This window comes from Trichoplusia ni, chromosome 11 (assembly GCF_003590095.1).
Source record: "Trichoplusia ni isolate ovarian cell line Hi5 chromosome 11, tn1, whole genome shotgun sequence".
Taxonomy (NCBI): domain Eukaryota; kingdom Metazoa; phylum Arthropoda; class Insecta; order Lepidoptera; family Noctuidae; genus Trichoplusia; species Trichoplusia ni.
The window spans coordinates 6,254,394-6,268,289 of record NC_039488.1 but is presented as its reverse complement, the minus strand read 5'-3'; the positions used below and the strand labels follow the sequence as shown (position 1 = coordinate 6,268,289).

The following is a 13,896-nucleotide window of genomic DNA, read 5'->3' as shown; positions in this document are numbered from 1 at the left end:
ATGATAAGTAGATAGATAAATAAAGCATTTATTCAGTACAAACAATAACAGACACAAAGAAATTGACAAATAAAAAATAAGTGGGTACACAATACAAATTGCCGCAACATTAAAAACTAAAAAGAAGGTGTTTTATACGGTAGAAGGAACACAAAGAAAAGGAGAAAAAAAAATAGGGCGCGGTTCAGTGAGTCTTAAGTTTGCACCGAATGGGAGACCAGCTCAGCATGTGTCAGGTAGAACACCTGACGCTGGTTTCTTAGGTTTACGCAAATGTTAGACATTGAAATAAAACTGCTTTTATAGATCTTCGAAAATATCGATTTTGATTTTCGAAATCTAAAATTAAACCACGATAAAATCCGTAAAACTCTAACCAAGGGTTATCTTATTGCCCAGGTAACTGGCTTGAGGAGGTCAGATAGGCAGTCGCTCCTTGTAAAACACTAGTACTTAGCTGAATCCGGTTAGACTGGAAGCCGACCCCAACATAGTTGGGAAAAGGCTAGGATGATGATGATGAAAATGAAAATCCGCAAAAATAGTTTTATTTTAATTTGAAGCGAAACGTCTCTATCGGCGTAGGAAAAAATCCGTCACGCGTCACGTTTTTTTTTTAAATATTAATAATAAAAATTAAATCTATGAATATGAGCAGAGCCCGTGCCTAGAGCGGGGTCGAGCGAGGCGCCATCTTTATTTTTTTGAAAGGAGGTTGTCAATGGTTTTTTGGCGGCAGATTATTATTGCGTTGAGAGGAGGAGACCATAATTATTATTGTAGTTGATCTAATTCTTTGGTAGTCCATTGTCTGGTGGTAGGTATAAGAAAAAGTCCTACTTAGTAGCCTAATTTGAATTTAATAAATGAGTTTTGGAAGGGATGGTTGGCGCTCTTTGGGGGAGGCCTACGTTCAGCAGTGGACGGCTGAGATGATGATAATGATAATGAAATGAGTTTTTATTTTGATCTTGAGTTTAAACGTCCAAAAAGTAAATTACATACTTTGCTAAATGCGAAAACTTGTTCATTTTTAATATTCTACAAAACAATATCAGATTCTGCACTAACAACAAAATAAACAGCCAACATACATATAATATTTCACACCGATAGTTTTCTAGGAATTAACTATATACATAAATGTAATATGACACTAAGATAGATAACATAAACATTAGGTATAACGATCTGTAAATAATTCGCGTTAAATTACATACTTTATACTTAATTGCCGTTGCTTTATTTACACATAATTAAAAAAAAAAAGGATAGTTCAGAAAGAGTTGGTACTGGGTTACTGGCTACACTTTTATGAATGAAAAATTAAATAAATGTTGTTTCAAGCATTAACAAAAACCATTAAATTATATGCCATTAACTTCTTTAGGTAAAACCAACCTAACCTAAACAAAATTTCTAAATGGCGTCTAAAATCGTAATTTTAAAACAATTCTAAAACAATTGAACCGCGCAATCGAACCGCCATCTTGTCCACAGATAAATTATACACAAATCAGCTGTTTAATGGACTCATTTCATTCATTAAATTAATGTTATTTATAATTAAACAATTAATGATCAAAGTTCTCGGATTTGATATTTGTTTACGTCAAAATATTGTACGTAGGATGCAAAATCGTCATAAGATATTGCAGGTTTGATCGATAACCCTTGTAGACATAATAATTATAAACTAATCAATAGATTTGAGGCTCAAAGGTAATTGTAATGACGTTCGTATCCAGGTACTAGGAAATCACGTGCGTATTAACCCGTAAAGTATTGCGTTGCATGTTATAATATTGTAAGCTGCTTTTTATTTCAGTTTACGACCACAAACAGTGTGACCTGAACGAAATGTCAAGTAATATAAATTAATTAACGTATTAGTTTATAAACTTAAGTCAAAAACTAAAGTTAAAGTTTCTTTATAAACTTTATGATTTTTGTCGTTTATCGCGTGGACTGGTTCCGAAAAGAGAATCGTGGAAGGATTTGGTAGAGGCCTTTGCCGCAGTCTACTACAACAGCACCCATGAGCCCTTTACTTTTCAATAATAAAAAGTGGAAAGACTCATTCACTATCTCTAGCAAAATAGCAAAATAAACTGTAACTTCAGCTGAGCCTTTATGAATCGATTTTTTTTTTACATAAATATTATGACACAACGGTCATCACATTTAAGTGCTAGGTTTCAGTCTTAAAGATTACACATAGCCATTAAAGCACGCGGGAAAACAAATAAAAGACAACAATCAATTTGACGTTTGCAGTTAACGTCACAAAATGGCGGCCTTGCCCAAACAGCAATATTTTTGCCTCCCGCCGACTAATATCGCTTTTGTTGATTACAAATTTATTGATGCTACAACTATCTCGGTTTTTGGATGTCTATTTAGTTGATAAGACCTCGAATAACATTATATTGTAGTGTTATAGCTTTTACTTCACCTAATCATGAAATTGATACCGTTTATTGATATTTTAAGAAGGAAACCAAAAAGATGTGTCTTCTGAGCGACCACTAACATAATGTTATTCTAACGATTTGGTAGAGGTTAAGTCGCACTTACCGCTGTTGGTAGGAGGATGGGTTACCGTTTTGTTTATATCTGAGCTCTGAGCGTTGGAAAAGCACGATGTATTAATGGTCTCAACAAACCTTGATCTATGACAGTTGATAAGTCATTACAATAGGGATGATGACTGGGTATAAAAAGAAAAATCTCATTAGTCAAAATCAAAATTTATACTCAATCGTGACGTCACGCGTAAGTTTCATTCACTGTAATTTGGTCAATTTATGTTTGTGGGACAAATTAAAAAATACGCATCCATTATTATACAAAAGCTGCAAAAAAAAAATGTCATCATCCCTATTCTGACGCGAAGACTTTCTAAGGGATACTGTGTTACTAAACCCAGTAGCGCAGATTCCTAAGTATTTACTACGTAACCAGTATCATGGGTTGTGTAGATAGGCAGTCGCTCTGTGATATAATGTGTTCATCTCAATTCCGTGACATTAAAAGGCGATCAAGACGTGACTGGGAAAAAGCTGACCGCTCAGCATAAGAAGAGGTAGGTGTAGGTTCACAAAAAAACTGATTGTTACCTATTTCTTTTACCCTAATTTAAAAATGTATGTTACAAAGAAGTAACATTTTATCGAATTCTTAACCTGCCCCACGTTTGGGCGCCATTAAGACAGGTCTCGCCACATTTTTATCATAAAAAAAATATTCATGAATATTCGTTATAAACGCCCGTTTAATTGCTATATTTTATAAACAAACGATCACGCGTTGTTTTGTCTTGCGATAACATTAAAAGTAATTGATAAGGCTAGGTTTTTTTTGTTTGCCAGTGCCCTATGAACTTTGGCGAAGAATTTTGTTTGCAATCATTCAATTATGTTGCAATCCTACTAATATTATTAACACGAAAGTATGTAAGTATGGGTGGATTTTTGTTAGTCTTTTATTAAAAAACTGCTGAAAGGATTAAGACGAAATTCGTAGCGGTGTTCATTTTCGATTTGTAGCAGGCGGAGCCGCTGGCCGCAGCTAGTATTATTTTAATTAGTTATTTTGTTACACACTTACATACTCGCAGACGGTATAAAAAGTTAGCAGGAAAAAGATAGTTGCGAAGAAACGAAAGAAGAGGAGAATGTCTAAAAAGAAGGGAGGCCTACGCCCACTATGCCCAACAGTGGGTTATTCAAGGCTGATGATGGTCATAATGATACTAGGATATCGTAATGAGAATATTGATCTGAATATGTTGAAATTCTCTAAATTTTGGCACATTTCTTTTAAAACATATATTAGTTTAAAACACCACTTTTCCCATTAAAGTTGTTCCCAACAAGGCCACCACTTGCTGTACCTGTGTCCCTATATAAGCCAATAGACTGGATTTTTTTCTGTAAAGTTATCTCGTGCAAAACAGATACCCAAATGATTATAATAATATTTTTGCCGCACATTTTCCTAGTACATGTAAATAATTATTATACAAGAATGTTTTGAACTACGCACCGACCAGGCATCGAACTCGATATCATTTCCGCCCGATATCACATGTTTCAAGGGCTATTTATTATACAATACCGAAAACATTAGCATGGGACACAGAAATCAATATTTGTCTACAAATACAAACTCTGTGGAGCACTTTAGGGCTGATGCCTGCCGGGGTACAGGGATTGTCTAAAAAGGTAACCGTACGGTAGACAACGGGAAAAGGAAGGATCATGGGTGAGTTTTTGTCGGTAGAAGTTTGAATCTCCCTACTGCTCAACCCAAATTTGATTGAGCAATTTTCCGACAGCACACGTCACTTTAACATGTCAATTCAGTACATGATAATGATTGAATCAGCGTTAAGGCAAGCAAAAATATCACTTAACTGTAATAGAAATGTCTGGCACGTGATTTACTGTTTTACCCTCTTTTAACAAACATGCTTTCAAAGCATTAATAAAAACTATCTATGTTGTCTAATATTACTAAGAACAACACAACAGGGCCCCAATTCTGCTATTTACAATGGCCGATGAATTAATGAAAATTAGCTTAAAATGACTCTTTTCGTTACATCTTAAGCATTTTTCCTACACAATACTTAGTTATAAATTCGGTACGAAACGGTGCATTGAATTACCAATTATTGTGTTGTCAGAATGCTTAAGAGAATAGGAATAATTTCAAATTTAATCCAATTACCATTCTTTCATCGGCCATTGTAAATAGTAGAATAGGGGCCCTGGTTTTCGGGCATTAGAACGTTGAGTCAACAACCGCATTTTTCTTGAACGGGGTACACGAGACACATCGACGCCGTCATTCGGATGTAATAATCTTAAAATACTTACGCGTAAATATAGGGTCCGACTTCCTCGACTCGTAGTTTTTCGTCCACTCCATCCTTTACCTGCTCCCAGTTGGTATAGTTGAAGAGATGGACCTTCATCAGAGGTTGCACGTTTGGTCGCTTCCAAATCTTGTAGGCGATGGAGTTGTTTCTTATCACCATACTCTGAGAACATACATCCTCATCATCATAAACATCATGAGCCCATATTCGTCCACTGCTGGACATTGGCCTCCCCAAGTGGGACAATAGTAAAAATTAATTATAAAAGTAATCAATATAAGAAATTTCTGTTAGATTTCTGCACGGGTAGCAGATTGGCTGAGGGTTTTTTTTCTAACGGAACTTAGCCCGCCACACATGCCCGTCATTGCAACTCATTTAAGCCAGGATCTACATTGAAACCAACGAAAACCACCGAAACACTTAAGCTCGGTGTGTCCCAGGGAGAACAATTAACTGCCCTGGAACCCGCAACGAAATTAAAAAGAAATAGTAAAAAGAAGAGTAAGACGCAGTTGAGGTCACCACGCCAAAGCTACTGTGAGCGACTTGTCGCGAGTTTGATCTCCGCGTAGGACAAGCGTTTGTGTGATCCACGAATGCTTGTCCTGAGTCTGGGTATCTTTGTGCATGAGAAGAAACACGAACCTCTTTTAAGGTTAAGGGAAACAGGTCCAACATGCAAAGGCCTTGTTGGGAACTTTATAAAAAACTTTTTGGAGCATCCACTACCCGGCTTTGTTAGAGAACAGAGATGACCTATTTATAGTAGATAAAAACCTTTTCTATGGGAAATTAAAAGGCTATTGTTTTTTTGTAATAATTGGACGAATTATTTACATTTCTTATAGACAACTTGTAGTACTTTTGTGTATGTTCTATGGAAGATTAATGTCTATTATTCCTCCATTGTTATATTTTTTTGTATTAAGTAATTGGACTAATTATTTATAATTCTAATTATTTATTAGACATCCATTGTTAATTACCACTCAGAGGCGTTATATAATGAACAAAACTTTTTATAAGCTTTTTCGAAACACAAGCAAAAAGTATGGTGTAGTGCGAGTCAGACTTGCAAATCTGAGGGTTCCGTATCAAAAGGTTAAAAAAACAGGCTGGTTAGGTGATGATTAAACTCGAGGGATTGTACACTCAAAATTAAATATCAACTACGAAATTTTGAACCTTGATCTTTATTTCTTATAATCCCTACTAATATTATAAATGCGAAAGTAACTCTGTATGTCTGTCTGTCTATCTGTCTGTCTGTTACGCTTTCACGTCTAAACCACTGAACTGATTTTAATGACATTTGGTACAGAGATAGAGTGGACCTTGAGATAGAACATAGAATAGTTTTTATCCCGGACTTTTAAAGAGTTCTCTTGGAAACGCGATATGACCGACATTGGAAGCCATGGGCGAAATGCTAGTTGTTGTAATATCGATAGAAATACACTATTTGTGAAAACTTCAACTGTTTAGCTGTCACAGTTCTTGAGATACAGCCTGACGGACGGACAGACAACGAGGCCTTAGCAACAGGGTTCCATTTATACCCTATAGGCACGGAACTCTAAAAATAACAACACAACGGTAACAAAACGATACAAACTATCAAAGGCCTCTTTTTACATTACATATATTATAGTACTAAAAAAAACAAAAGCTTCCAAGGTCAAAGCGAGTACTTACAGACAATATGGCATCGTTGATGGTGTTCGTGAAACAGAAGAATATTGTGCCGATCATACTCAGGACGAAGGTCGTTGATAGAAGCAGGAGTACTGCGGGCAAAACAAAATAATTAGAAACAAAATCTAGTCTATATGCTTCTAAAAATGCTCGACGTAGATGGGTGACCATCTTTGTTATAAGGAGTTCCTCCGTGTTTCGGAAGACACGTTAAATTGTGGATCCCGGCTGTTATTCCTACATCTTTGACAGTCGTTACAGGTAGTCCGAAGCTTGAGAGTCTGACAACCAGTCTAACCAAAGGGTATTGTGCTGTCTGTAACTGGGTTGAGGAGATATAGATATCATACATGGATATCAGATAGGCAGTCGTTCCTTGTAAAACACTGGTGCTTAGCTGAATCCGGTTAGACTGGATGCCGACCCCAACATAGTTGGGAAAAGGCTAGGATAATGATGATGCTTTAAAGATGGCCTTATTTGGAACATGCGAGAAATTTGTCCGAGTTACGATACATTGCGGAGAAGTGGGGCTGTGGTATCAAAGCCCAGACGGTAAAAAGTTTCATCTCCCACAACTTTTAAGTAGCTTGATCGATTTATATCAAACTTGTCTAAATGCACCTTTAATACAGAATAGACTAAATTAAAATCGCTCAATCCTAGTATGCTTAGAAAACTTAACACATTTGAAGGACCCTAGTTTCTAGGCCACGCGTCGTCGAAACGATATCTAGGTTAATTCAATATTTACACCTATAAGTATATACTATATTGTAATTAGGATAAGAGTTCTTCGGAATTTATTTATTTATTTAATTCTTATTAAATTAATCTGTACTTAATATGTAAAGCTGAAGAGTTTGTTTGTTTGAACGCGCTAATCGCAGGAACTACTGGTTTAAACTGAAACATTTTTGTGTTGAATATACCATTCATCGAGGTAGGTTTCAGGCTATATACCATCACGCTGCGACTAATAGGAGCGAAGATACAATGAAAAATGTGGAAAAAGCGGGGCAGGTATAAATCATAACTTATATCTTCTAACCACGCGGACGAAGACGCGGGCAACAACTAGTCTATTATATATTTACTGGATTGTAATTAGGATAAGAATACTTCGCAATTTATTTATTTATTTAATTCTTGTTAAATAGTAATATACATACTATCTGATAAGTATAGGCAAGAAGTTTATAAATCTCTTTAGTTTATAGGAGTGAATAATGTCTCCAAGAAAGTAAGTGTGTTATGAAAACTGGTCAAGTATGAGTTGGATTCGTGAGACAAAGGGTTCCGTACCAAAAAAAAAATAAGACAATAGGTCACCCATTCAATTTAGGAGTGTAACGTTTTAACCTTGATTTTCATTTTGATTCGTTATCGTTATGGCGTTACCAGAAATATATCATCTGTGACGATTAAAACTGTTTACCTTTTAATGGTTCAGTAGATGACTCTATAAACCTATAGGTTTGTTTAGAGGTGTAGGTTCGATCCCAACTCGGGTAAATCGAAAATGACTTTCAGAATTATATGCATTTTATTCCTACATCTTTGACAGTCGTTACAGGTAGTCAGAAGCTTGAAAAAGTCCGACAGCCAGTCTAACCAGTCTAACCAGGTAACTGGGTTAAGGAGGTCAGATAGGCAGTCGCTCCTTGTAAAACACTGGTACTTAGCTGAAACCGGTTGGACTGGTAGCCGACCCCAACATAGTTGGGAAAAGGCTAGGCCGATGATGTTGCATTTTTTTAAATATTTTGAGATACCACTGTCAAATGCTCAAAGACAAAAACAGGTTAATTAAAATATGACCTTAAATATCATGCTTATCAAACAATAACCCTGTTTGTTTTAAAACTGTTTATTAATTTTGACAATACGCTTATCTGCACCTTTTGTCTTTTATTTCAGTTGGCAACAATCAATTACAATTCAATTAAATTAATGCAATAATATCGATATCGTTACCCTCTTGTGCAGTCCGGTCAATATCTATTTATTGTGAGCAGTTATTGTTTTTACAAAAAAAAAATGATAAACACTAGCTTTTCAATCTAGTTCAAAATTAAATGGCTATGGAATTTCATTGCTGAGCCAAAGGACTTATTTTACTTTGAACCAGAACTTGTTTCTGTCGGTGTTAAGCCTACAGATAACGGAGTTTTATTGGGACTACCCCGAAACTAACGCCCGTCATTGCAACTTATATAACCCAGGATGTATAAAACCAATAAAAACCACCAAAACACTTAAGTTCGGTGTGTCCCAGGGGAAATAATTAACAGCCTTGGAACCCGCAACGAAATTAATCAGAAATAGTAAAAAGGAGGAGTAAGAAAAAATGTTCCACTTCCCTCCATAGCAAACGAGAGACAAAGGAAGAAATAGCAAAGGAGAGATTGATCTATCAGGCACCACGGTTAAATAACAAATAAATGGGTCCTATAATTTGGAAGTCCCCAACTTCCTAATGACGTAACAGTTAGCAAAAACTAATGTAATTGTATTCGTTTTAAATCTTGCTATTTGAACTAAACAATTTAAGTATGGGTTCCCATAGTTATCTCATAACAACACTATGGCAAGAAACCTTGGCATTGAACACAGATTAAAAATAGTTTTACGACGAAAGTCTGAACACGTTAAATTGTTACTAAACTTGAGGAAAAATATCATTTTAGTTATCTATATCTACTCTATACTAATATATAAAGCTCAAGAGTTTGTTTGAACGCGCGAATCTCAAATTGTGTTGAATAGACCATTCATTGAGGAAGGTTTCAGGCTATATACCATCACGCTGCGACTAATAGGAGCGAAGATACAATGGAAAAAATTACCCAATTAAAAAAATCATTACTTATATCTTCTAACCATGCGGACGAAGTCGCGGGCAACAGCTAGTAATATAATATGTGTCGGGTCCGTAAAAATAGCTAATAGAAAACAAATTGTTGTCAACTTAAATTTATGATCGTAACAACCATTATTAAGCCCCCCATTTCTATTAGGCAATACAAAAGCATCATCTAAGAAAAAATAATTCGTTTATCAAGGTTTGTGTGGTAAACTCTGGTGATAGACGGACCAATAGACATTGTAAACTTTGTAAACGGTTCTTCTCCATAAGAATGACACTTTGGAACCGTGCAACTAGAGTCAGTAATGTAACGTTTTAAAAGTGCCTGAGACAGGCCTATTTGAAATAAAAACTTTTTGATTTTGATTTTGACTTTAAACAGGACTCCGTATTAGCCATTTAAATAAGAAAACTTAAAACTATAATAGCATCGATAATTTGTTCAAGTTTGTTTCGACATCACTTCCCAGGGTAGTCAGATAGGAAATGTTGACTCCAGCATTCTCCAAAATCGACTTGTTAAAGTGATGATATATCCTACATCTTTGACAGTCGTTACAGGTAGTCAGAAGCTTGAAAAGTCTGACAACCAGTCGTGTTGCCCAGGTAACCGGGTTGAGGAGGTCAGATAGGCAGTCGCTCCTTGTAAAACACTGGTACTTAGCTGAATCCGGTTAGACTGGTAGCCGACCCCAACATAGTTGGGAAAAGGCTAGGATGATGATGATGATAATATCCTACTTGCAGAATAAAAGATTTCATTTCAATCCCTTAGAAACAACTTAAGTGATTTACCGTTAATTTTCAAGGCGGAAAATATTCCGCCATCATACATATTTCCACGTCACGCATGGAATACTTAATTATCTATGATTACTTCAATTATCGGGGATATATCATTAAAAATTACACCGCACACAACGCTAAGACAACCGTAAATATTTTCCGTGACCTTGATCAACTTGACTTGAAACTAAGACATTCAGAAAGAAATTAGTTAAAGCAAACAATGTTTTCTAGCGTTTTAATTTATATCCACACTAATATAAAAAATGCGAAAGTATCTCTGTCTTTCTATCTCTCTGTCTGCTTCGCTTTCACGCCAAAACTACTGAGCCGATTGTGAACAAATTTGTTACACATATAGTTTAAAGCGTGAGAAAGTATATAAAACTGCGAAGATTGCCATTGTTTATGATATAATCTGGTGACAGACTCATGGACAGATAGACGGACGGATCCTTAGTTAATATGGATCCAATTTCAACCAACACGGAACCTAAATAAAATTTTCATCTAATCGTAGCAGAATTTTGAAGAGAATATTGATAAAATTTCATTTTCTGTGGCCTATATTATAAAGATGTTTCGTATCAACAAGTTTTGTCACGAACTATCTGTCATAATGAAACGCCGGCACTAATTAAGATTGATTAGTTAACGGCAAATTACTTGTGTGTTTGAAACTATAACTTTACTTTTTCATATCTATATGGGCATTAGATAAAACAAATTATAAAATGTTTTCTTTTCCCAACTATGTTGAGGTCGGCTTCCAGTCTTACCGGAGGCAGCTAAGTACCAGTGTTTCACAAGGAGCGACTGCCTATCTTACCTCCTCAACCCAGTTACCTGGGCCACACGATACCTCTTAGTTAGACTGGTAGTCAGACTTTCAAGCTTCCGACTACCTGTAACGACTGTCAAAGATGTATGAATAACAGCCGGGATCTACAATTTAACGTGCCTTCCGAAACACGGAGGAACGTGGTATGACAAAGATAGATGATCACGCATCCTTGGACTGATCGAATCAAGAGCAGCATAACCTATGATCGATCAACTTGTGCAGTTGTCGTTTACAAATTACAAAATGTTTGAAAGCTGAAATTGAAAGGTCTTCCTTGGCGATTATTTTTAATATTCTACTCAAACACTTAGTTTTTGGGAGTACCATTTCCAAAGGGTGTAATGAAACCTTATTACTTTATTACGTCTTTGTTTTGTCTATGCATCTGTCACCAGGCTGTATCTTATTAACCGTTAAAGCTACAAAGTTAACAGTTCCACAAACGATGTATTTTTGTTATCGCTATAACAACGGTTAACATTAAGACACAATATTAAGATATTTTTTGGAAATTTATTAATGTTTCGCGGATTTGTACGGAACCATTAGTGTCATGAGTCCTTATCGGTCTTGATCGGTTTATTATTTAACATTAAGGTGATGTTTAACTAAGACAAAAAACTTATTTATTGACTGTTTTATTTAGCATAATATTTGAAACTATTCAACGATAATTATATTGTTTATCTATAGGCTCAGATACTCTCAAACAATTGTTCCGATTCCGAGGTTATCAAAGAATAACATGTTTATAAACTATTTTTTATGAGGTTACGAACAACATCTTATATTGTTAAAGAAAACGTGACCAATTTTTTTAACTTAAATTTATCATAGTCCAGCGGTAAGCAAAATATATACCAGCCTTCTGATCATGGGTAGAGTCGACCAAACGCTTTGCGAGTTCTTTATAAAGAACTCGTGCACCTGGTCCCCATGTCCCGAATGTTTCGACCCCAGACGGCTCAAAAATATAAGTAATTACCAACAAGGTTATTATATTTCCGCCGTTTTAGGGCTTCCGCGAGTCAAATTGAATTGAATTCACTGTAATGAACAATAAGAATAAAATATGATTATGACATACGAAATTCAATTCACTACAAGATGATGACTTATTTTAAATTCATTTGGCAAGGTGTTTTTTTTTCCTATAACATAGGTACACGAAAACATGAAACCCCTATTATTGAGGAACAGTTCTTTTAGTCGGTCTGTATCGAGGCTGTACCTGCTAAACCGTTATAGTTAGACAGTTGAAATTTACACAGATAATCTATTTCTGTTGCCGCTATCAAAGCAAATAATAATAATCAAGATGGAAGTTAAGCAACGATTGTTACAATCATAAATTTGATGGGTCACGAATTTATTTGGTTTACAAGTTAATTTCTGATTTTCCTATTTTTGCGGATCCTCAATATACCAAGTCCGACTCACACATAACCTGGTTTTTAGATTTTCCCACCCTTTTATACACTCACTTTTCTTGTTTGTTTGTCGTTCCGGTTGGATTTTTGCAACTCAATTTTGAGACACTTCCCGATAAGCTAGCAGGATGAAATTTTCAGGGTAGCTTGAAACCCGATGACAATGCAAATTACAACTATAAAAACTTCTGTACCGATTTTTGACCAGAATCTAAATGGAAATGAAACATTTAAAAACGTGAGTTTTAGTTTTTATTTCAATCTATTCAATATTTTATTTTATTTTTTCTTCTATATTCGTTTTAAATGCTTCCTATCATACATTTTTCATCAAGTAGTGAGTATTAAGTGCAGTGCTATCACTTAAACACGTGGTACAGTTCAAAGATCAGTTAATGTAATCAGAAATCTAAAACAGTGTTACAATACTGTGACTCTAACCCATTTCCTTAACAGTTTGCTATACACGTTTAGTTTATATGTGTGCGTTTTATGTAACTTCAATCTTATATAGTTGGGGAGTAAGCAGAGAAATAGCGTTTTTTATTTGTGAGAGTTTTTTTTGTTTTTAATTTTGGATAATGGAAATCTCATTTGTAACCTCTTAATACTTGCTTTATTTTATAATATTTGTAATTTACAAATAATACAATTAAAAAAATCAAACCTCTGGTTACATGGATACAATGCCGTATTATCCATAAGGCACTTAAGGCCAGTACCTAGGGGCCAACTATGAGCAGGGGCCCAGCACGCACGGAAAAAAAGGCGTTGCTGTGGCCCTGAATGTAGGTATAGTTAAGAGTCGCATGTTTCCATCCCATCTGAGTTGTGAATTTTACACTTTATTATTTGTATTAAATTTCTTAATACGCAATGACATTTAATACTTTTTAACTGCAACACAGGAAACAACGAAACGTAACGTCATAAGTCTCCCATAGCTGAACAAATGTCAGTTTAAAAGACGTCAATAAAAATGGCCTCCAATGATACTAATATTATAGTCACTTAAGTTACCATAAGTGAGGATGTTTGATTGTTTGTTACTCTTTCACGGTCAAACGACTAAACCAATTTCAATAGAATTCGGTTTGCAGTTAGCTAACACTCTGAATTATTTAATGAATTATAAACAAGATAGACTTTTTACCCGACTTAAAAGAAGGGTCATTTTCCCACGTTTTTATATATTCACTTTTCTTGTTTGTTTGTCGTTCCCGTTGGATTTTTGTAACTCAATTTTGAGGCACTTCCTGATAAGCTAGCAGGCTGAAATTTTCAAACCCGATGACAATGCAATTTACCATTATAAAAATATTCAAATTTTATCGATTTCGATAAAATTTGAATATAACCATTACATTACTATATACCTATATAG

General features: G+C 35.2%; 1 protein-coding gene across 1 annotated transcript in view; it reads right to left on the bottom strand.

Annotated features, from left to right (window-relative positions):
- LOC113498705 (lysosome membrane protein 2-like) overlaps positions 1 to 13,896 on the bottom strand; it is a 28,815-nt gene that overhangs the window by 13,384 nt on the left and 1,535 nt on the right. The window contains exons 2-3 of the mRNA XM_026878823.1: positions 6,584 to 6,675; positions 4,884 to 5,047 (exon numbers count right to left, since the gene is read on the bottom strand). Of these exons, the coding sequence (XP_026734624.1) occupies positions 4,884 to 5,047; positions 6,584 to 6,675 (256 nt within the window). The remainder of the gene's footprint in view (positions 1 to 4,883; positions 5,048 to 6,583; positions 6,676 to 13,896) is intronic.